General features: G+C 40.2%; 1 protein-coding gene across 4 annotated transcripts in view; it reads left to right on the top strand.

The window, feature by feature from the left end:
* The window catches only part of MACROH2A1 (macroH2A.1 histone), a 42,543-nt gene extending 21,484 nt beyond the window's left edge, over positions 1–21,059 (top strand). Inside the window, exons 5-9 of one of the 4 annotated variants that reach the window (XM_080627194.1) lie at positions 2,033–2,140; positions 8,256–8,355; positions 13,757–13,846; positions 16,289–16,463; positions 20,755–21,059. In XM_080627194.1, coding sequence (XP_080483320.1) covers positions 2,033–2,140; positions 8,256–8,355; positions 13,757–13,846; positions 16,289–16,463; positions 20,755–20,920 — 639 coding nt within the window. In that variant the 3' untranslated portion in view covers positions 20,921–21,059. Of the gene's footprint in view, positions 1–2,029; positions 2,141–8,255; positions 8,356–13,756; positions 13,847–16,288; positions 16,464–18,484; positions 18,570–19,173; positions 19,298–20,754 lie in introns of those variants that run through there. The other 3 variants (XM_080627193.1, XM_080627196.1, XM_080627195.1) reach the window with 3 other exon arrangements.
* Positions 21,060–22,654: the final 1,595 nt, after the last annotated feature.

The following is a 22,654-nucleotide window of genomic DNA, read 5'->3' as shown; positions in this document are numbered from 1 at the left end:
AAAAGAGCATTTTGCAATTTTAAATGATGAATGAAAACAACAGCCTAAGTCACTTGCAACAATGCCCTCAGCCGTTAGTGTGTCAGAGTCCTGTTTTCAAGTTTTGTGGTTTGCTGTTGCTTATTGGGTTTTTTAATACGTTTTGGTTTGGTCTAGTTTAGTGTAAGGTTCCTCATAGTTGATTTGATGAAACCCAAGGAGTAAGAAATACCCCTGAAGTAGGATGCAATACTGCTACCATCAGATAGCTGCATCAAAGAAACTGTATTGTTGGCTATACAGGATGTCTTTGGCTGAGCTGAAGACCCACAAATGTCCTTCTCTGCTGTTGGTATGTTAGAGTTGAGACTATTCCATGTTTATTTTTGGGGGGGTTATTTCCTAGTCATCAATGAAAGTAATTCAAAATTAAATATGGAGGTGAGGGCAAGAACAAGAGGACCAAAATGTGATTTTTCTTACGACAAAAAACCTAAGAATAACATTTTTAAGCTGAGGAGAACATTCCTTCATTCCTTTTTCTTAGTTTGTTTGTAGGAATAGGGAATCTTGCTAATGTCTGTGTGTGACAAAGGATCTTTTGTTTGTTTTGCAAAACAACTACTGTCAAGCCATAGTTTATGAAAATGGGAAGAAAAGTACATGATTTTCACATGAAATGAACAGTGCATGTGAAAAGTTGCTTCCAGGTCAAACAGAACTGTATGTCTCTGTTACTAATTACTTGGTCGCTCAAATGATGTTTCACTCTTGTTTTGAACTGTTGAACTTAGTTTTCTCTCTTAGAAACTAGCTGACATTTCAAGTGCAGTGCTTCTAATAACAATGCACTAATAAGTTCCCTAAATCTGGAATTTTTTCCCCCTTACTTGATTACAAAAGCAGGAAGTCTGTTCTGGGGTTCTGTTTTTCTTCCACACAATAAACTGTATTGTCTACTTACTATATTGGTATTTGGCTAACAGTAAACTCCTGGGGAATTGAAATAGGGCCCATGAAAATCTAATTTCCAAAACATCTATGTAAAGCAAAGCATAGTTACAGCTTCTAAAGCACCAATATACTGTTGCATCAAAGTCATTTTAGTTGCTTGGCCACAGATTTAGTTTATATGCTTTGGAAAGGGCCAATAGGAGAACAGTGGCTTGCTTAATATTCCAGGTGTGCTTTTTAGCTTCAGCATAGGTACTGCTGAGGCACCAAGTATTTATATGAAATCATAAGTAGTAATTTTATTGAAAATATGAAATTATTTTTGGCACAAACTGACTATAACCACAGCAGTCAATTCACTGTCTCCATGAAACATCCCTTTCAAAATGTTCCTAATTCTCTCTTCTATTCTGTAAATCATTTCATTCCTGAAAACTGTTATTTTGCTTCAGGAATACAGTTGATAAAAGGAATGGTGGTGGAGGGGAATACCCTCTCCACCTACAGCTTTACTGGAGATAAAGGAAGGTGATAGTGTTAAACAAGACAGAGAAAATGATTCAGTTCATTTCCTACTACTAGGCAGGTAAAAAGTAGATGTATTCTTCTGACCCTGCCTCTAAGGATGGCCAGATTACAAAGCAGCATTTCTGAAACAGAACTTTGTGGCATCTGGGAGCTCTTCTCTTCACAGAGAGAGAGAGAATTTGTACTCTGGCAAGTCAGGTTTTACCTTAAAATGAATGTCTATTCATACATATGAACAAATACATTATCTTTTTCCACACAAGCCATTAGGAAGCTGTTAAAAGTTTCAGGCTGTTTGTTTTCTCATTGAAGACAACTGTCTTCTGAAGTGTGCACTGTGGTAGGCAAGAAAAGACTTAGGTTGATGTATAGACACTGAGGTCATTTTTCCTATTGATTCCTTCAGCTGTAATCGGTCACTGCAGTTAGACTAAAGGATAAAATCCAAATGCTGGTGTTTGTACTGGCACTTTATTGCCTGTGATCATTTATGGCATGTCATATATCGTAGTGTTATCAAACTGTTTTTCTCAGCCTTGAGTTAACTAATTAACTATGTTTTTGGAAGAAGAAGCAGGGAGAAGTGAGCAAATCAGCCAGTGCTGACAGCACAACAGAGGGAACTCCTGCAGATGGTTTCACAGTCCTGTCCACCAAAAGTCTGTTTCTTGGCCAGAAGGTATGCTCCTGCATTTTTCTAACTGAATACCTATTTCTCAGTGCTGCTTAGGGAATACCCCTTTGCACCCGTCCCCTTTCCCCAAACCACCTAGGCACAATGGACATTTCCCCACTGAGCACTTGAGGAGATGTTTGTTAATTTTTGAACAAAGCAATTCTCTGAAACAACTTTTAAAAAACTTTAAAAATATACAAGAGAGTCTTCAGATGGCTTCATAAATACTCGAAGAGAAGGCAAGCCTGTGTGCTTGTATCTCTTATTTTATTCATAACAGCAGAATTGTTCCAGCTAACCTTCTGCCAAAGCTAATCCTAAAAATGAACTGTCTTTTTCCAATGGGCAGCCCGCTTCATTGCTGATGGAAATGATTTCCAGGTTTTTATCAAAACCTCTTTCAAACATTGGTTCATAATAGTGGTTTTATGTTTTGTTCTGCTTTGTTATTTACAAAAGTTAATGCTGTGTAATAACGAATGATGCTTTTTATGAAAAGCTAGCAATCAACAATCCTTTTTTTCCCTGTGAATATGCTTTGGGACATGGGGTGGTCTAATAGAAATACCTGCTTAAAGAGAGGATCCAGTTAGAGACAATTCATTAAATTAATTTGGTCTTTTATCTTGAAACCTGCCTTTAGTTCGTGATAGAAAACTTTGTGAAGTAAAACTGCATCTTTCTTCTATCATTCAGTAATCAGCTCATTGTGTTGTAAGTCATAAACGATGAGCCATTGTCCATTGTGGAATGCATCTCCTCTGACTCATTTTTATTTCATACTGAGGTTGTTCTCCATTTACCCTTCCACAGTTTGTTTGCTCAGTTTAACATGCATGAGAGTACTGTTATTTTTTGCAAGAGTTTTGATTTTCCACAATGAATTTTACAGCTAGAGCCGGGTTGCTGCTTTGGTAGGGGGCTGTTGTTTGACTACTGCTAAGGGGCTGGTTTTGATCATACTTTGATGACTAAATCAGAGCCCCAAACTTGTAAAACACATTAGTGTTTCAAGAAAGCAAGTAGCGTCAGACTCTTGGACCTGATTTTGAACAGCTTTTAGTTACCATAGGAATCCTATAGTAATGCCTGGTGGTGTGTTCCAGCAAGAGTGACCCATCAAATCAGTGGGGCTTTGCTGTCACCCTCAGTGGAAGAGTCATGAGCTCTGGGACTGCTTTAAGCTATGGTGAGCAAAGCCAGTGCCTGTTGTAGAGCTTTCCAGTGAGTACCTTGCACTGGGAAATGGGCTTTCTGGCTTTCTCCTTCACTTGGAGGGCAGCCCCCTATTAATAATCAGTGGTATGACGTGTCCATCCCTGTACCGGTTCGCTGTCAGTTAGCCCTGCATGTGAGTGGGGGACAGGTTTTAGCGTTTATTTGTAACAAAAATTAAACCCCCTCTGTTAGGAGCAAACACTCTAAATGCAGTGGTTTGTTTTCTGAGGGATAGAGCATGCATAGGTGCTGTGGAGATGAGTCTAGCACGCTTGTCTAGCACAGATTATAGTTTGCTGCTGATTCCCTGGCAGAAACTGTCTTCAGAGGCAGTGAATGGTTAGCATACAAATCTAAAGATAGGCTATGTCTAACAAATGCAAGAATTTTCTGTATTCTGAGTTAAAAATGAAAATCTTGCCTTGCTTGAGCTGATCAATAATGTATTCATGTCTCTGTTCCGATTTTTACTCCCAAAATAGCATGTTGAGACCAACCTAAATTCTTTTAAGACTGAAAATGTGAAAAGCTTAGAATGCAAAAAACCCTTTACACTGTAGTGATCAAAGAGATTTTATTTAGCGTTAAAATAACCAAAAAAAAACCCCATGCTGGCCTATTCCCAGGAATATTTTCAGACCATTCCCCAGAAATTAATTTCAAAACATGTGTTTTCAGAACTACCCCAAAAAATTTTAATTTTCTTGTGATAAATAAGACAAAGATAAAACTGTCAAACATGGAACTGGTGAGAGTTGAATGCCTCTAAACATGAGGTGTGTTTTGCATGGGCCAAGGAGATCCTGGGTGTGACAGGATATCTGCTGCTACGTGCAGGTTTAGCAGCCTGCTAAGGTGGATGTTAGTGAACTGACACTTGGCAGTCCCAAATAAATGCTATTTATTTGGCAAATCTACAAATTAAATGTAACAATTCTCTGTAAAAACTCAAGTGGCTTCTAATCAGGTAAATGCTTCTGTTTAGTCATTTCTACATGCAATTGCTGTTTAAAAAGGTAATATTTGGTTCTTAAACTAGTTGTCTAAATTTAAGTCTGATGCTTAACAGCAAAATATCACATTTGTTAGGGTTGTCTTAAATGAATGCCACAAGGCATTCATTAACATAATGAACTAAGAATTTCATCAATAGTGATTGCAGACAGTAGAGTTGCAGTTTGATTCCTTAGATGCGTGTGTGTTGCTTGTTTGGAAAGCATGAGGGCAGAAAGGGAGGACCTTCCTTCTGTTCAGCAGAGCCTGCTCTCCTTTAAACAGCATTTTGAGGGAAGGAGACTGGTTTCTTGGGTAGGGAGGACAGTGTTTTCAGGTTCAGCTGGAGGTCTGGAAACCATGACTTTGGCTTCTGGTTTTGGCCAAGTCAGAGGTACTGTAAATCACCTCCTCTCCTTCTGTTGCCTTCTGCATTTGCATAATGGAGACACACTTGGAGATACTCTTCACAATGATGGTAGGAAAGCTTAATATGATAAAACACCTTGAGCTTTTCCATTTGAAAAGCAAAACCACTCATATTAATCATCGTTATTTGATTTTTCTTGAGTTTGTACATACAGATTTTCATGTTCTGTGTGTTCTTATTAAAGTGCAGTGTAAACACAGAAACCTGAGACTGAAAAGCCCAACCAGACAAATAATCTGTACCTTTTGGACATCCTGTGACATCTTTGGACACCTTTACGGCATGTCTCTTTGATCTGCAAAACCACTACCTGCTAGATCAGGAAATAATGGACTAAATGAAGAGAAGGGAGAAAATAATCCTTAGGATCACGTCATTCAAAAGTGTTTAATGGGAAAAATCTTCTTGGCTCGAAGCTTGCAGAAGGGAAGGGTTTTATTTGCAAGAGTAGTTCTTCGTGTTTCTAATATCCCCAGATTTAATTACTGAAAGCACAAATGAGAATGCTGCAAACCTGGGTATTGCCCAGTTTTTAGAATGTAGTTACTGCATTAAATCTTGACATGAAATCATTAAATCTTGCTGACATTCAGCCAAAAACTCTTAGAGGTTGGAAAGGGCAACAAACCCTTCAGCTACACCTTTAGAAGTATATTAGTGCCACACTAAGCATTAAAATCTAGCTATTAGGTAAATGATTGCACATCTACAGGTGATGTCCCAATGGAAACATGATGTTCTGCACATCAGCTAGTTTGTTTTTCCTGAGACAATTACAGAGTAGAGGCAGAGTTGTAAGGTCTCAAGCCTAAGCATTAGGGTTTGGAATTTCCAAGCTCCTCAGCTTGTTGTCTGCAACAGACATCTTCAGTTTTCTGTATGAAACTCATACCAGAAACACTCCCAAGACTTTGAAGGTAATTTTGTCTGAAGTAAGAAATGCAAGGCTTGGCCCAGAGAATGCTCATGGATGTGCTAAGTACCACCTGCATTTTATCTAACATGCAATTTAAATGCTACCTAAAGTTGCATCCCTTCTTTGCTGCACATGTATGTGCAAGTCGTGCCTATTTATATGGTTTTAAGTGGCTCTTTAGGGGGGATTACTTCTGTCTTAATACATGCTTCACACTACTGAGTAGTAAAACTGAGCAATAACCCACTGGGTTAATTCAGTAGGAAAACTTCCGGAGTGTTTTAATAGTTTTGGGCAATCACTAACACTGCATTGAACAGTGGCTGCAAAGTTTAGCTGCCACAGAGGCTGTCAGTGATGGGCAGCTTTTAGAGCATTTGATGTTACTGTTAAATTGAAACTTTAATTGCCATCTAGTTACTATGTAAATCCCATATATGAGTAGGCACAGAGATAGGTTAGAGGTCTGAAAACAAAATGCTCTGCAGCCAGTATTCTGGGGCATAAGCTTGTAGAACATAGGAATCAAAGCATCACCTAAGTGAACAAAATATGCTTAGGAACATACTAAAATCCCCACAAACCAGTCTTTTGGTGTGTGCATGTGTTTTGTCATTGGTTTTCTTATTTTCTTTATTTTTTTATTTCAAAATTCATCAATTTTTTTTTTTAACCTTTTGGTTTGATATGATTTGACTTTATTTTTTAAACAGCAGTTGCTTGTAGTCAAACTCAAGACTCAAACTCCAGTATGAATAAGTCACCATGTGTGAAATATTAAAGGATTCTAAGCTATTTGGAAAGCAAGCCTGCTTAGATTTTATTACAAATTCCTCAACAGACCCATACTTAAAGCAGGGCTGAATTACACTCATTTTTAGCCAAAATAACCCTATTTTGAGGGAGCGTAGTTTAGTCAAGCACCATCTGCAAATTGCATGAAATTGTAGGCTTTTAAGAAGAGAAAGAAGGTCAATTCATATAATCACATGAATGAAATGGAAACAATTTATTCATAAAACTTAAATGCATGGATGTTGGCCTCCTTAAATGACCCATTCACTTGTACTGGTTTCATGAATTAGTTCATATTCCTTATTAATAAACTAAGGGACACAAGGAGGAGATTTGAAGGGTTCATTTTATAGAACATGGAATACAAACCAAGAGACAAAATTATTATTGATGAGATAAATTGCTGTGCCTGAATGTTACGCTTCGGAGGTTGAACCTGGTGGGTTTGGGATTGGAAGGAAAGCCTGGCTTAGCTGCAGCTGGCTTCAAGGCTTGCATAAATGAATGAGAACTTTCTCTGCTATCAGTAGGAAGCAAGCTGTGCTGTCCCTTTACACCTCTAACTACTTCCAAATACACATTCTTACTAGAAGGACATGGCAGGATCAGTTCGTTACCATTGCTGGTCTGACTTTTTCACTGACTTCTTATTTTATACAATATTTTGTTAGGTCTTGCTCAAAATGTGGTGTTAGAAGTTGAAATCTGCACTTCGTCATATTTCATTAATTCTTTTTATTCTATTGAGAACAGGTAGTACAGATGTGAGATATAGAACAGTTTGGGTTGGAAGGGACCTTAAAGCTCATCCAATTCCAACCCCCCCCGCCACAGGCAGGGACACCTTCCACTAGAGCAGGTTGCTCCAAGCCCGTGTCCAACCTGGCCTTGCACACTGCCAGGGATGGGGCAGCCACAGCTTCTCTGGGCACCCTGTGCCGGCGCCTCAGCACCCTCACAGGGAAGAATATTTTCCTAATACATTATCTGTGCTGACTTCCTCAATTTACTGTGTGCCCATGAGAAATCCTTCCAATTTTGTAGCAGTTAAGACAGAAATTGAAAGGCATGCTTGAAATACATGGTGTTAGTGAGAGAAGCTCATGAGCATTAATGGATGGGGGCAAAATCTCTATTTTCATAACTGACAAAAGGAAATAAAGCAAATGAAATAAAACCTAGCAGCAGTAAGCACATAATAGTGCTTGCTTATGGGACATCCCCAGCTCTTCCCAAAGGCTGCGGAGCTGTGCAAATGAAAACTGAAATGCAATACAGAATGTGTTGACCACTCATAAGGGAACACATCCCTTTGTTAGGCTGGAGGGATTGCTGGAGACACATGTGCTTTCTCAAGTTTACTGGCTTAAAGGAGGAGGAGCAGCATCTTTTATCCAAGTTTTAGTGCCCAGGGGTCATGGCACATTCCTGTAATTGGTACTTCAAGAAATGATCAGCGTGTCCTTCATCTATACTTAGAGGAGAAACAAATACCCTCTTATAACAATCCCAGATAGTGATCAGCATAAAGCCAAACTAGACTTTGTTAGTAGGTACCTTTATGTCCCCCCCCAGTGTGAACAATGTTTGAGTCTTGTGTTTGAATTTTATTTGGATAATAACCCTCCTTTATGACCTGCCTTTTATTTTGCATATTTGTTTGCAGTGATGCTATCTCCATCTGTGTTGCAAAGCTCACTTTTCTGCAGCTTCTCTGTGATTTCCCAGCTGTCCTGTTATTTCCCACCTCATGCTTTTCTTTTCAGCTGAACCTTATTCACAGTGAAATCAGTAATTTAGCCGGCTTCGAGGTGGAGGCCATTATCAATCCTACCAATGCTGACATTGACCTTAAAGATGACCTAGGTAAATGGGGCATGGGTTGACACAACTAATGGTCACATGGAAATTATGGAACCCAGAATTTACTCTCTAGGGCTTCCTATATTTAAAAAGAGCAGAAATTCAAATCCTGCAGGTTCTGTTTTGTTGAAGAACTACATTCAAAATCCTTTTTCACCAAATCTGAATACTCGCAGCAATTGCTAGTCTTGATTTCTGTTAAAGCAAAACTCATAAATTCTTTTCCATAATGATCATATGTGACTGTTAGCTATTTTGGGGGGTTTCTTATTTGGATACTTTGAGGACTAAAATACTTCTTTGTCAGGTTGTTTTCAAAATAAGCAGTTTCTCCATTCTCGCTGCAATCTGGGTTTTTTTTCTGATACTCACAGTAGGCATAAATATTTCTAAAGAGGATTGATTAAATAATTAACTATTCCCAAATCTTTCCTACCTCAATTTCATGTTTAATTCAGACAAATCATTTATTTCCATTGCACTTCAATTACTCCTCGGCACTTTCATTCAGCTGAAAACAAATACTGATGTTATACCAACACTGAACTTGTAGATACTATCGTAGATGATGTATTGCTTCTAAAGCTTCTGTCTTGTTCCATATTGAAAAATAAGTAAATCCTTCTTCAACAGAAGTTTGTTCTTCAGCTAAAGTTAAAGAAAAATTAACTGCCATGCATTAAGTACTGCATTCCTTTCTTATTTGAGTACACCTGCTGCTGTCTTGGTTTAAAACTTCCTTAATGGAATACACCCCGTAATTCTACTACTGTGTTTCCTATGGGAATGTACACAGTAATTTAACAAGGAAAAGATTTCAGTCAGCCTTTCCCAGAAATATGTACGTTTTTACAAGTGTCTCAGCCATTCAACACGTAACTAGAAAATGTGCCTTAACCTTTAAAATACAAGAACAATCATTTCTATTTTTTAAAGCACATTCAGTACAACCTTGTCTGCAGATACAGTTTCCTCCATATGAAGGAGACTGTCGTTTATAGAAACAAAACGATGCATCCTATCCATATGAAGCTTGGTGCCTGTCAGCTTATTGATGCTGACAAAATGGAGAAACTAGTTATTTTGTTTGGCTTGATGATCCTGAATTTCTTTTTTTAAACAGATTCCATATTTTAGTGTCATGCTCTGTGGGGAACTGGTTGTTCTAGGTTACTGCCAAGTGAAATGGGGTATTAGCTGATTTTAAAACTTTGGAAATGATCTCATGTGATTGCTCTGACTTGTCATTTTAACATTTATTTGATGATGTCATACTCAATATTCCTCCTCCTGTTCCCTACACCCCTTTCTCTACACACACCTGCACACACAACTCAGCATACTCCTTTGGCGCAAGGTTTGGAGATGTAAAGGTAGGAAAATATGGACGTTGGTACATGTGTAAATGTAGAGCCTGTGCTGGGTCTCTGTCCAACGTGGTTGATATACATCTGTTTACCTGTTGTAGTTGCAAGTTGTACAGGCTGACATTGCCACGATCGACAGTGATGCTGTCGTTCACCCGACAAACTCTGACTTCTACACCGGTGGTGAAGTAGGTAATGGCAAGTTCAGTGCTGCGGAGTTTGTATGTGTGTGCATGGTCAATCAGCAGCCACAAGCTTGTTGTAGCTATGCAGATTTGCATTCATTTCTCACTTCCAGCAGTCCTGACTGATATTAAAAGAAATGAAGAATTGCAAACTCTGTAGGCATTTTTGGGTTTTATCACCAAATCAGACTTTTCAGAAGTAACAATAGGTTGCACCGCCAAAATTTGAAGTGCAGGAACAGTATGTTCAGTGCAGGCCTGTGACCAAGGAAAATGAATTACCACATTGTTTGTTTGACATGTTAAGTGCCTGTTTTGAATGTGGTTTGAGTCTTGATCTGTAGACTTCTAACCAGTTCCACTACACCCTCTCCATGCCAAGTTTCAGATGTTCACATCTGACATGCTGGATCTAACCCATCCATATTTTATGAACTCTTAGGTTAGGTTTTTTGTGTTTTGTGGACTGATTATATCCATAGCCGAGTCAACAGTCCTCACACGCACAAGCACACAGGTAGTGATACTACATATGTTTTTCAGGCAGGCAGACACCTAAGCTACACCGATGACAGAAGGCATGACAGAAAACATGACATCTCAATTCAGTATCTCCAGTGTCCCCTGAGTAACTCCTCCCTTAGTAATACCCCGCTCTACGTACAGTATTTGGAGGGACTTTCTAAAAGGGTAGCAGTAATTTAACTTACTGCCTTGGTAATTTGAGAAGGCAAATCCGCATTTGGGCTGAATGTGGAATTACTGGTAAAGGTGATGACCCACCAAGCTTAAGCTGCCAGGCTCTGCTCTACATCTCACCTTAACCTTATCATCGCTATGCAAATGGTCTGCTTCCATGCCTGCAGCCCCGTTCCAGTACCTGGTTAGAGGGGCATGTCCTGCCGCAGAGCTGGCATGGCCCACAACTCCTGCTTTTTCCAAACGGGCTACTTTCCAAGTAACATGTAGACTAATGTAGCTCTGTATGGCCTGTTGGGCAGGAACAGCTGTGACTTGGCTGGCTAAACATCATGCAAACGCATTGAAATAAGTGTCATAATACCCTGTATCTGAAGCATACACTGCTAAAGTCTAGAGCAGTCTAAAGTTCTAACTTTCTAAAGTCAGACCCATTTAGCTCATGTGCCTCCTACTCTTTGACAAAGAAATGCTTTGCTACCCTACAGAGAAAATTGTCTCTCGAAGCTGTACTGCTCATTCCTTAGCGTAGGTTCCTGTTGCCTCTGACTGCTGTAAGAAAGAATAGAAGTGCACAAATGCTTAGCTTCCAATGATTAACTTTTCCCCATCTAAATTTTTTTTTAATTATTTTTAATTTCTGTTGTTTTTTTTTTCCCTAACAATTTAAATGTACTGGGGGTTTATCCTGAGAATTTTAGAGCCTAAATTTCTGCTAACGCTGTTTTCAACACTGATACCAATGCCTGCTTGGAAAGCATGAGATAATGATCTTATTCTCATGGGAGTGACACATATTTATGCCTGTGAGCAAATAAGCTACTAACCTTGAAGCTGTGAAGCAAGACTTCCATCAAGAAACTTGCTAATGTAGTGGAAAATGCTTAACTACAGTCTGTCCTTTCCCAGATGAAGCTAATTTACAACGTAGTTCTGAAATATAATTTCAATATAAACCCTTGCTATTAATCAGAAAGAGAACATAATTGAGGAGTAAATGCAGAAAACCTTACTGAGTCATACCAAACGGTGCTTTTGCTCTTCTATAGACCAGATCTGCAAGCAGAGAGCTTGGTGAAATAGACTGACAGTGTTGTTCATTGCTTTTAATTATGAATTAATTCCCAGTAGAAGGGAAAAAGCTGATCCTTCTGGATTGAATTAAACCAAACTAGGCTAAATTCCATTAAATGTACAACAGCTTTGCAATGGCAAAGAAATGACCTACTTAATAGATCTTTTCTGTTCCTGGGTTCTGTGCAAGGCTTAATTATGTTTCCCCTTGAAACAAGAGAAATTAAGGATTATGAATGTCATGGGGTTTTGGACTGATCTGAGTTCATGGACTCAAGGGGAATATAACTGGAATATAAGCAAATATAAATAGGAATGGTATGGAAATACATACAACAGGGATATAACTAGAATGGAAGACTGCTGCTTTCCCTCCCCATCCCCTCTCTGTCAAGAGTGATTGTGTAAGACTGCTGCATCAGGCTGGTTCAGCAAAGGGCTTCGTGCTGCCCGGCACGTCCGTGCCTTGAAAGGGCTGCATGTACCCAGGCACCTCCGTGCTGATGTGGATCTCTTTCCTTAGCACTCTCCTAAGACACTTTGCTGCTACAGAAAGAGCAGTTACTGCCTTTCCCAAGAGATTTGTGAGATCCGAGCTGCACAGGGATGGGTAACTTGGAGTTTCAGAAAATTCCTAGGATTATGAATAAGGTTAGACTGAAGTATTTCTATAAAAAAGCTTAAATGAGCACTAAAAGCAAATCGCACTCTGACCTCACAATCCAGCTTTTGGCAAGCACCCAGTATGAAATGATTATGAAAAAAAGCAAAAGGAAAGACAGACACTTTATAATTGTCCTCAGCTTTTGTACCTCGAAAAGCAAGAACTTCCCAATAGCAAAATAGAGGCAGGGCTGTGGAGTCAGTTTTTGAATGCATTGTTTCCAACATTTAATCTCCAGTTTGGAAGAAATTTAGCAATGGTGTTGAAACAAAAGCATCTTTCAGTCCTCTTAGTACTTAGAGCTATAACCCTATTTAGTAAACGGACTCTTGGAGGAAGGGCTCTGCTTCCTTGAGCATATAGTATGTGCACTTCCATCAGAAAATGCATTTGTTTTCTTTCTTTATCAGTGAAAGTAAGGGGTTTCAGCAAATGAATGTCTAGATCTTTATAGATCCTAGTTCTGAATTGATGGAAATCAGTTTTCAAAGTAATAAATAAGAGCCTTTATGAAACATCACTGCTTTTTGCGTTATCTACCTCTATAATTAATATGCACAGTGCAAAATTATGTGGGATGCTTATGTAGTTAGGAAAATGCTTTCTTGGGCTATTTTTTTATACATTAATATTTACAACTAGAGCTGCAAAATAAGATCTAAACCATTTAGTGATGGACTGCCTTTGTAAACAGCATACATTTTGGTTGCCCCGAAACACTGAACAGCTCTTCTCCTCCCAGAATGATGTTGTCCAGCTCCTTAGCTGTAGTTAGAGAAGTTCATTGGAGGAATATGTTCCTTAGAGATTCTCCTTATTTCTGAGGCTCTTCCTCTTGGTTAAAGGTGGCTCAACAAGCTGGGCAGTTACCAAGTAAAGCAGCCCGCTGCACTCACGAGACTGTTTCATTCCTGGTGCCACCTGTTGGGGTCAGGGACCAAGAACAGGTGAGTTTCAAATTCTTATTGTGGCAAATGGCTCTTTAAAGCAATTTATAAGAGAGAGGGGAAAATGCATCTTAGGGGAAGGAATTATGAACCTTCGACCACTCTTGAGCTAGCACATCCTGCTGGAACATTGCACCCTAACAGATGCTCGTGATAAGGAAGGAGGTAGGGATGTCATGTCAGATGATTTGACATTGAAATCAGAGAATGTTGGCAAGGGATAAACCAATGTGAGGTTTTTGGGTTGTTAGGGTTGTCTCTTTTGGTTTTTACTTTCTGTTGTTGTTGTTGTTGTTTTTAATGAGTAGCTAATTCTCAAGTCCCAAAAGGTTTAGATCTTACTTTGCAGTCCCCAAAAAAAAAATGTTTGGGTAGAAAACTCTAGAGGAATGTCATAAAATAATGATGAGTCGCATGTTTGCTGTGGAAACTGGGATCAGATGAGTAAAATAACCATTCTCTGTTTAGGGAGCACTTTGGAAAAGAAAGGCGGCAAGGAGTTTGTGGAAGCTGTCATTGAGCTCCGCAAAAAGAACGGGCCATTGGACATAGCTGGAGGTGAGGATCTGCGCTCGGGAACATGCAGCCAAAACACACAGGCATTGGCTTCACTGTCTGCAGCACTCAGACAGCAGAGCTCCTGCTAGTGCACTAATACAGCACTTGGGATCCTACTGTCTGCACGCAGCTTTTATGGGTTACGTGATACTTCTATTCTCCAAAGTTAATATACACACGTTGCATCTTAAGTGACCATTACCAACGCATCCAGGAAAGTGGTGTGATACTCCAAGTAAGAGCAGTCTCTTAACAGGTATACACATACACAGTGGACACTGATTATTAAGAAAAGCAATTCATGAGGCTCTTATTTTTCAGAACGGTTGATTCCAACTCCGTTAAACATCTGCTTTGCTGAAATGCTGCCCACTTTCACTGAACTTAAGCACGTGCTTAAAGTTCAGCATCTGCTTGGGCACTTGGTTTTGTCGGTGCCAAAATCATCACTATAAAAGCTTATGACTTTTTGATGCCTAGTTATCAAAATTTATGTAATATCTGAGAAAAATCTACTATATGAGTAATAAAGTGTGGTAATGGCGATATATAATTTTTACACCATCTGTGAAATTGCTGATACATGTTGTTCATATAGAAGGCTGATTCTGCCATCTGTGTTTATGCTATAAAAATAAATACAGTGTGCGCAGTTTTGTAAACGAATTCTAACTAAAGCTGAAGGGGAGACGTAAGGCTTCAGCTCTGACAGGAAAAATTACAACTGTTTACTTCTGGTGCTTAATACATTGAGTTGGGGTTATTTTTTGCCTGGCTTTTTAACATTTTTAATACATTTTGCTTGGAATTCTTGTCCTGCAGAAGTCTGTGGAATCAGTTATTTCTTTTTTTCTTCCATACAATATTGCTTATCAGCCCTAATCCAGCTGCTTACAAATAGATTGCAAGTTGGAGAGAAAAGTTCCCCTAGATGTGAAAGCTGCTTGGCAATCTTACCCCATGGGGAGCTCTACGCTGCACCATGAGAAACTGGGTGTCAGGGACTTGTTGGAGAACCGGAGAAAAGCTGATACACGTCAGTTTCTCAGTCATATGGATACCCAGTTTTCAGACTTCTCAATTATGTAGATATCCCTTTAATCTACCAGTAACCAGGATCCTTAGCTGGAATGTAACTGTAGCCAGCGCAGAATGCTAGGATGCTTGTCTCTTTCTACAGCAGAAGCATAACTTAGTTCCCCTCTCAGAGCATTTGCATTTGTATTAAGGGACAAGTGCTTTTGGTAATGAACAGTTATCCTCAACAGCATCCTAATGAGTTAATTAACGACAACTCCAGAAATCAGTCCCTGAGAAACAGTGAAGTTGGTGATGTGTGTGAATACAGTGTTTCATTATTGCAGGATGAAGTTATTACCCACATTTCACATCTGACTAGAGATACGTCAGCTGCTCTTAATAGATTTTTTTTTTGTCTGGGATTTATGATGTATTCTGAATCTGCCAACATTTTAGTTGCACATTATGACAAATTAACATTGCCTAACAGTGAGGCTCTTCAACATGTTGGGGATCTGCAAGCCCATCAGAACAGAAATGCTCATGCTTCCATCGTCCTTCAGAACGCACTTTTCTGATTCACCTCCAGTCAGAATGCCATATGACAAAGTCTATATTCTCTTTTCCTGCAGCAGCTATGGGATAGTATCCATATGTGATGATTGTGCTCCAAGAGGTTTTTTTTCTACTATACTTAAATAACAAAATGGCCATAAACATTCCAGAACGGAGTGGAGGGTTTCTGCCCTCTAAGCACCTTCACAAACCTCTTTATTTTTTATTATTTTTTTAAATTATTGGCATTTTTACTATTGTTTTTGAAGGCATAAACTGCCATTTTATCCCTACACTTTTGTGGCTGTGTATAATTATATCCCAAAGTGTGTTAGGGGCCTGACTCTTGGTGAGGGCTCAGTGTATGTTCTTGTGAGCAGTGTGGTTTCTTTTTACATACAACCTAAACAAATTGTATTTAGCTGAAGGTCTCACAAGTCTTTATGTGTCTGTCCAGCACCCTGATACTTACTGTAGCTCTGCAATAAACTGAACCAGAGCAAGATCATCCCTTGAACAGGTTTAGCTTCTAAAAGATTACTGCTTTTTTCCTTCCACGTTGCACAGGTTTGCACAAACCCCAATTTAAATGTTTCCTTTGATGTCAGCTTGAATTCTTGCTCTCTCGAAAATAAGCTCGATTATAGCTATGATTTATAAATTACCACAGCAAAGTGCAGCTGGAAATGGAAAATACAAAGTCTCTGTAATCATGTTGTTATATTTTAAGGCTGTGTGATTTGTAATCTAAAACATTCACCCGGGCTAAAGGAACGTCTGTCAGTTGTTTGCGATTTTAATCACATTTGCACTCTTTTAATCCTAAGGAGAGGAAAGCAATTATGTTTCACTTTCGGTTTTTACTAGCTGTTGTCAGTGCTGGCCATGGATTGCCTGCAAAATTTGTGATCCACTGTAATAGCCCAGGCTGGGGCTCAGACAAATGCGAGGAGCTGCTGGAAAAGACGGTGAAGAACTGCTTGGCTCTGGCTGATGAAAAGAAGCTGAAATCAATTGCGTTTCCTTCAATTGGCAGCGGCAGGTAAGGCTGTTACACAAACCCAGCGCCAAATAGGTCACGTTTTCTAAGCGCCATCTCATATCCTGCAATCCCTTCTCGTGTACAAACCCATTGCTACAATGCTGACTTTATTCTTTGTTTAAATCCTTTCCCTAAATGTTTCTTCTAGGTTGGTTGAAGCTGTGTGTGGAGCCTGCAGTATGAACACTAGTTCAGGCAGGTCTCATAGTAATCCCTGCAGAATCTTAAAGCATGCAAATAGGTTAAATAGCATAAAATAAACTTCTAAAGAGGATACTAAAAGAGAGATCTTTTTTTTTTTCAGACAGTTTGTTCATCTAAATTGGGATGTAGAGCAGGACATGAAGGGGTCTGTTTTACCTAGTTTTAGTGTGTAATTAAACTTACTGCAATGTATGTCCTAGGATAGCCAGAAGATGTGACTTAGTGTTTATTTATGCAGCAAACCTGAAATGCCTTGATTCTCAATATGTGGTCTTTGAAAGCCAAAGTCTAAAGTTAAGGTCCTCTGGCTTTGTACAAGATGCTCAGTGCCTGCGGAGTCTGAGTATGGGCTATGCTGTTAACCTGAGGCTCTTGGGTTTGGGGTGGGGAGGGAACAATTGGACCTTAATGATGGCTCTGTATGAGACCAACTCTAGGCTGAACAACTGCCCCCTTTGAATTTGCCATGAAAGAAGTTGGCTGAGGTACAGGAAGAATATTCTTCCCATTGTTCCATGTTGCAGCACTGGATTAATTCCTGCCTGTTCTGTGGGTTAGAACAGAAAGCGCTATTTGAGCTTTTGGATGAATGGCAATAAAGAAGTAGAAGTTTCATATAATAAATAAAGATAATAAATTTAAGCAACTTGTGTGAGTCAAAGCTCCAAATAAGGTTAATTTGCATGAAAGTCTTTTTAAGAGGATAACAGGAGCAAACCTTGTGCAACAATAGAGGAGTATGGCAAAGGGTTTGTACTAACCTGTTGAATTAGCTGTGAGGTTCGTGGGCTAGTCAGTACAAAGAGAAGCTTTGAATTGCTTTTGGGAGAAACTCTATTCCTCCACAGCCTGTAGAGAAACTATGGAATTGGTTATCTAAAAGCAAGACTATGTAAAGTATCTTCCCTGTCTTTTCTGGAGAGCTCCCAGGGAAGAATCATTCCCAACCCTCATTGTGAAGTAGTTGATTGGTATTGGAAGATGATGAAACCCTGAACAGTCATTAGATTCACATTCTGTTATGAAACCTGATTACTGACAGGCAAGATCTAAGGCGAAGTCCTCCACTTGGCATGTGCACATCGTTCTCGCTCAAGCCAGTTGAAGTGGTGCTTTGAAATGATGGAGAGGAATCAAAAGGCCTTGAGAAATAGATGAGGTTGTGTATTTTTCCTCTTAATTAGAGATACTTAAGCATAAATTGAATTTGGAGAGAACTTAATATATTCTGACAATGCTCTTGACTTGTCTTTATGAAGTCAGACGCATTAAAAGAAAAATAAAAGTCAAGCTTTTAAAGACAGCAAATGCCAGAGACACCACATGTATGCAGCTGCTCTAGTACAGACATCTGTCAAGCAGACATCACCCAATAAACCCACATAAACAGTTTCATTCTCTTTTATAGTTGAGGAATGGGATTACATGAGGGCAGTTCAAATAAATCACGGGGGGAAATAAAATCACATACTTGTAGCATTCAGTGGGCCAGATGCTCAGCTATGGCCAACTTGTGGAAAGCACAAGTTGGGTGCGGTGCAGAGGTAGCCTGGAGTTCAGTCTGGTAGGGCCAGCAGGAGAAAAGGGAGAGTTAGGGATTGAATGTAAAACCATCGTTGGAGTAGGGATTTCATCCTGAGGCTCTGACTTTGATCTGAATTGACACTAGCTTGGTAAAGCTTCACACTGCCTTTTCACAGGAATTTAACTGGGACCACTAGATCAGTGCAAGAGGCTTCTGTTCTTTGCAGCCCACACATGGTCACTTGGTCAGCCCCTTCCTTCTCATTTTTCTGCTCTCTCCTTTCTTTTGGCAGTGTGGTCCTGAACAATTTACATTGTTGGCTACCCTATGTGCATGCCTCCTTCTGAGCGGACTGCTGCTGTTTCACTTGCACTGTGGTGACCACGCTGCTGAAGTGGCAGTTGTATGACTTGTGTCCTTTGTGAGTGATTCAATAGCAGTGCATACCCTGTTTGTTCTTTAATACTGGCCTGCATGACAATTCCTGCTCAGGAGCGGAATTCCTTGAAGATCTGTTCAGTATTTGCCAGGATGCAGCATTCATAAGTAACTAGCAAGTAATCAGCTGTGGAGGCATGCCGAGTCTGTGTCTTGTTCTCTAGGTAAGCTGGCAGTGGCAAGCAGCTCCTATGTCAAAACTATGCTCTCAGTTGATTAACTTGTCACCCAGCTGATTCTCCTGACCAGCTCATTTGGCTTTGGAAGAGTACAAGGGTTTCACAATGCCTTTTGCCTTTTTTTCTTTCCCCCTTCTTCAGTAAAAGATAAATAGTCATTTTCAGAAAAGAAAGAAATAGCATGAGCTATTTCCTGACATCATTTTTGAAATATAACGAGCATTATCTTCAGGCAGCAGGTATAATATCACATTACAGGCAGCGCTACTACAGCGTGGCTCTCAGAGTGTATTTTATGGTAAGGTAATGTGCAGTAAGCGGGCCATGACACAGCTGGTTGCCTTTCTCATTTTGTGTCTTGCAGCATGTAATGAGAAGGAGAGTACAACAGCATTTATGATCAGTGTGGTGCTTCAGTGAGCAAATGCTAAGCGATGTGGTGCCTGTTAGTGCCAGAGGTGGATTTAGCCCAGCTTCTTGGAATTGCTGAGGAAACTCTGAGAAACTCAGCCACTTGTGTAATCTGTGAATCAGTATTAATACTACATGCTTTATAATGGGGAGTATTGACCACCGTGGATCTATAAGTGCATGAGGAGCCAGGTGATGTACAAATGGGCTTATTCCCATTCTGTTTGGGTCTCACTCGTAACAGTGGTTTTGTCCCATCTCCTTCGGGCTGGTTACTGCAGCACGCTTCACTGTGGTTTGGGGAGCACTAGGACTTGAGCTGCAGTGAAACCCCAGTTGGTGGGCAGCAGTACTTCATGGGTAATGCAGCAGCAGAGCTTTTGACCTCATTCAGTGTAGTTACCAGGAGTTTGCCATGACCTATAAAACTTAGAGTTCAAGTCATGGCTTTGTTCAGACTGTTCTACTTGTGCTTGACCTGTTCTAAGATTAGATAAAACTTTTGGACAAGAGCTGCTGGATAAAAATGTGAAAAAGCTTGTGAGAAGTGGTCCCAAATTGGACAGTGAGCTTTGAAATTCAGTCATGTACGGTTTTGTCCTCTAGGAAAGCAGCGAGGGTTATTCTGTGTGGCTGTGGCTTCTCCAGGAGGAGGCAGGAGCTGGAGGAGTAGAAGGGCCTCTGGTTTTCAGATCCCTGCAGCTAATACAAAGCAGATGGCTTTCAAGATCTTTTTCTTAGGACTGCACTTACATTGAATCAGCCTATAATTAAAAAGGATGTAAGGAGTGTTGGAAGTGATGCTGAGGCTGGCTTATAGAAAAGCCACCAGGTCCCTTAGGTCAGACCTGACACAGGTACTTCTGCTTCCCAACCCCAGTAAAGTTAGACTGATCCATTTAGACAAGGCTTGATGTGAGCCAAGAGGCTCTCCGCATCACTCAGGCTGCTTTACTTGTGCTACCACGTTTGAAGTGATCAGGGTGCTGCCAGAGTTGCTTCTTGCTACCAGACTACTAGAACTCACTCTCTTTTCCTTTCCAGTCTGCAGCAAGGCTGTACAAGTAACTTTTAAAATGTTGTGCTCTATTATTAACCATTAGTAGTGGTAAACCCATTTTGTACTCTATATGCTCCATTTTCTCTATCAAGTTCTCTGTCCCTTTTTATTCCTCTTTAATGGTTTGCTTTCAGGGCAGGCTTGACTCTGCAACCCTGATATATGTGCTGCTTCCTGACCCCTTCAGGCTGTTGGTTTACCTGTCTGTTAAATGAGAATAATTGACCCATCAGATAGTGTAAAGTTCAGCCCATTTAAGTGTGTAGATTCTGTATCCATATTTTGGGAATTTTAGATATTATAAGTCTAAACAAACAAGTTTGCAGCTTCTAATCCAGGCTGTAACCACTGAGCCTTGCAGCGGTATTTACCATGCAGTGGCAGAGAAAAGTTGGCACATTGCCTGCAAGGTTGCACCATCCAAAGCTGCGTCAGCAAGTCCTGATTTTCCTTTCTTCTTTTTGTCTCTCCTAGAAATGGTTTCCCAAAGCAAACGGCTGCTCAGCTGATCCTGAAAGCCATCTCCAGCTACTTCGTGTCAACAATGTCCTCTTCAATCAAGACTGTGTACTTCGTGCTCTTTGACAGCGAGAGTATAGGGATCTACGTGCAGGAAATGGCCAAACTAGATGCCAACTAAGCCTGGAAAGCTGCAGTATCAGCCCCCCCGCCTTCTTCTACCCCTCATTCTCCCCCAGTCCTTAACTCATTGTGGAGCAGAGCACCCCTTATTTTGAATTTTGCTCATCTAGGGGAATAAAGGTGGATTTTTGTTGGTTTTTATTTTGTTTGGGGTTTTTTTTGTTTGTTTTTACTTTCTAAACTGTTTTCTGTTGGCACTGATAGTTGGCATTACTGCTGTTAATGCACTGTATACCAGGCATTGTCTGACCTTAGTGTAATCTAGGAGATTTTATAGTTTTATTTTAATGAAGTCTGGATGGAGGCAGGAAGCTGGTAGGAGTACGTAGTCTTTTACTTGTGACAGAAACAGGCCAACCCTATTTTGTAACTGTGTTGTGGTGCTTTATCGATACATCGAGTGATATTCCTTTCATTTTTTAAAAGAACAGATGCTATAAACCTAATTTGTGTTTGTTTATTGTCTTAATGAGAAACCTGGAAGAGGAAAAAACCCAGATACAGAAACCCTGTTGTCCTTAATTATATTTACAATTTTGAGATTGTGTGAACCGATTTAGTAAAATGTTTGAACTGGTGCTGGTGGTGTACTTGGATTAATTTTGACCTTAAGCCTGTGTTTTCTAAGTGGATAGCTAGTTGTGAGAGGAACAGATCAGAACTGGTGGCCTGGAACTATGTGGGGTGATGCTGAGCCTTTTACCTGGGCTGGCTGGACCCATGGATGCTCAGAGATGCTCTGGTCAGGGCTTTCTCCACTTGGTGCTTTGGATCCTTCTGTTCAGCATCTGACTTCAGGGGTGGTTTAGCTTAGGAGGTTGAAGCCTTTTAGCCCAAGCAAGGCCTAGGAATTCTTAACTAGTTCCAGCCATTTAATATTGGCCTGTTTGAAGCCATTCTGCATTTTTTTTTTCCAAGCATTTATGAGCCCAGTTTGTATTGGTTGCTGTATCATTCACACAGCTGAAATCCATACCAACATAAACCCTTACAGAAGCCACTTAGTTTTGTGAGAAAGAAGAGGTTGCACTTCCAAAAGGCATTGCCTGGGAATGCTCGCTAAAGAGAAGGAAGCTCTTCCTTTGAAGTCTTTAGCCTGCTTTTGAGGTAGGAGGCACACATTTTCCATCTCTGTGGAAAACTTCATCATTGATGAAAGAGATTTCACAGCCACTCAGGAATGAGTGGACCAAAGCCAACTGACTGTTCAGTCAGCTCAGGAATACCAGACACTAAAGATGTGTAGCTTAAGGACTTCAGTTTAATTTTGGAGTGTGTTACTGCAGTGGCATGGGTTCTTGTGAGGAAAACGGAAACTTGCACTTCCCAAAGGTCGCACTAGGTGTCACTAAAAGGATTGGAAAATAAAGCACAACTGAGCAGGTACCTCTGGGAACACTTGGTGGGAGAAGGGCCCTCATGTTTTCAGCACAGAAAGGGATTTTTTAACACAGAAGGAACATGCACATCAAAATGTGTGTACATACAGCACTCAGTCTCTTTGCACTGTAGAGTTTATAGCTGGTATATAACCCTGTGCAACCAAAAATCAGCTAGCAAGGACTCTTTACAACACCTTCAACAAGGAAGATGCTTCATTGCCATCCCATGGTGGGCCAAGCCACAGCCCAGCCACTTCCAGGAAGCCTCTCTTCCCATCCTAACTGGTAACTGTGGCCCATGTTTTGCTCCCGTGTACAGTTACTGTACACAGAGGGTAAGCCGGTCTGGC

This window comes from Psittacula echo, assembly GCF_963264785.1.
Source record: "Psittacula echo genome assembly, chromosome: 11".
Lineage (NCBI taxonomy): Eukaryota > Metazoa > Chordata > Aves > Psittaciformes > Psittacidae > Psittacula > Psittacula echo.
Note: the sequence above shows the minus strand (reverse complement) of the source record. Positions and strands in the feature narration are given on the sequence as shown.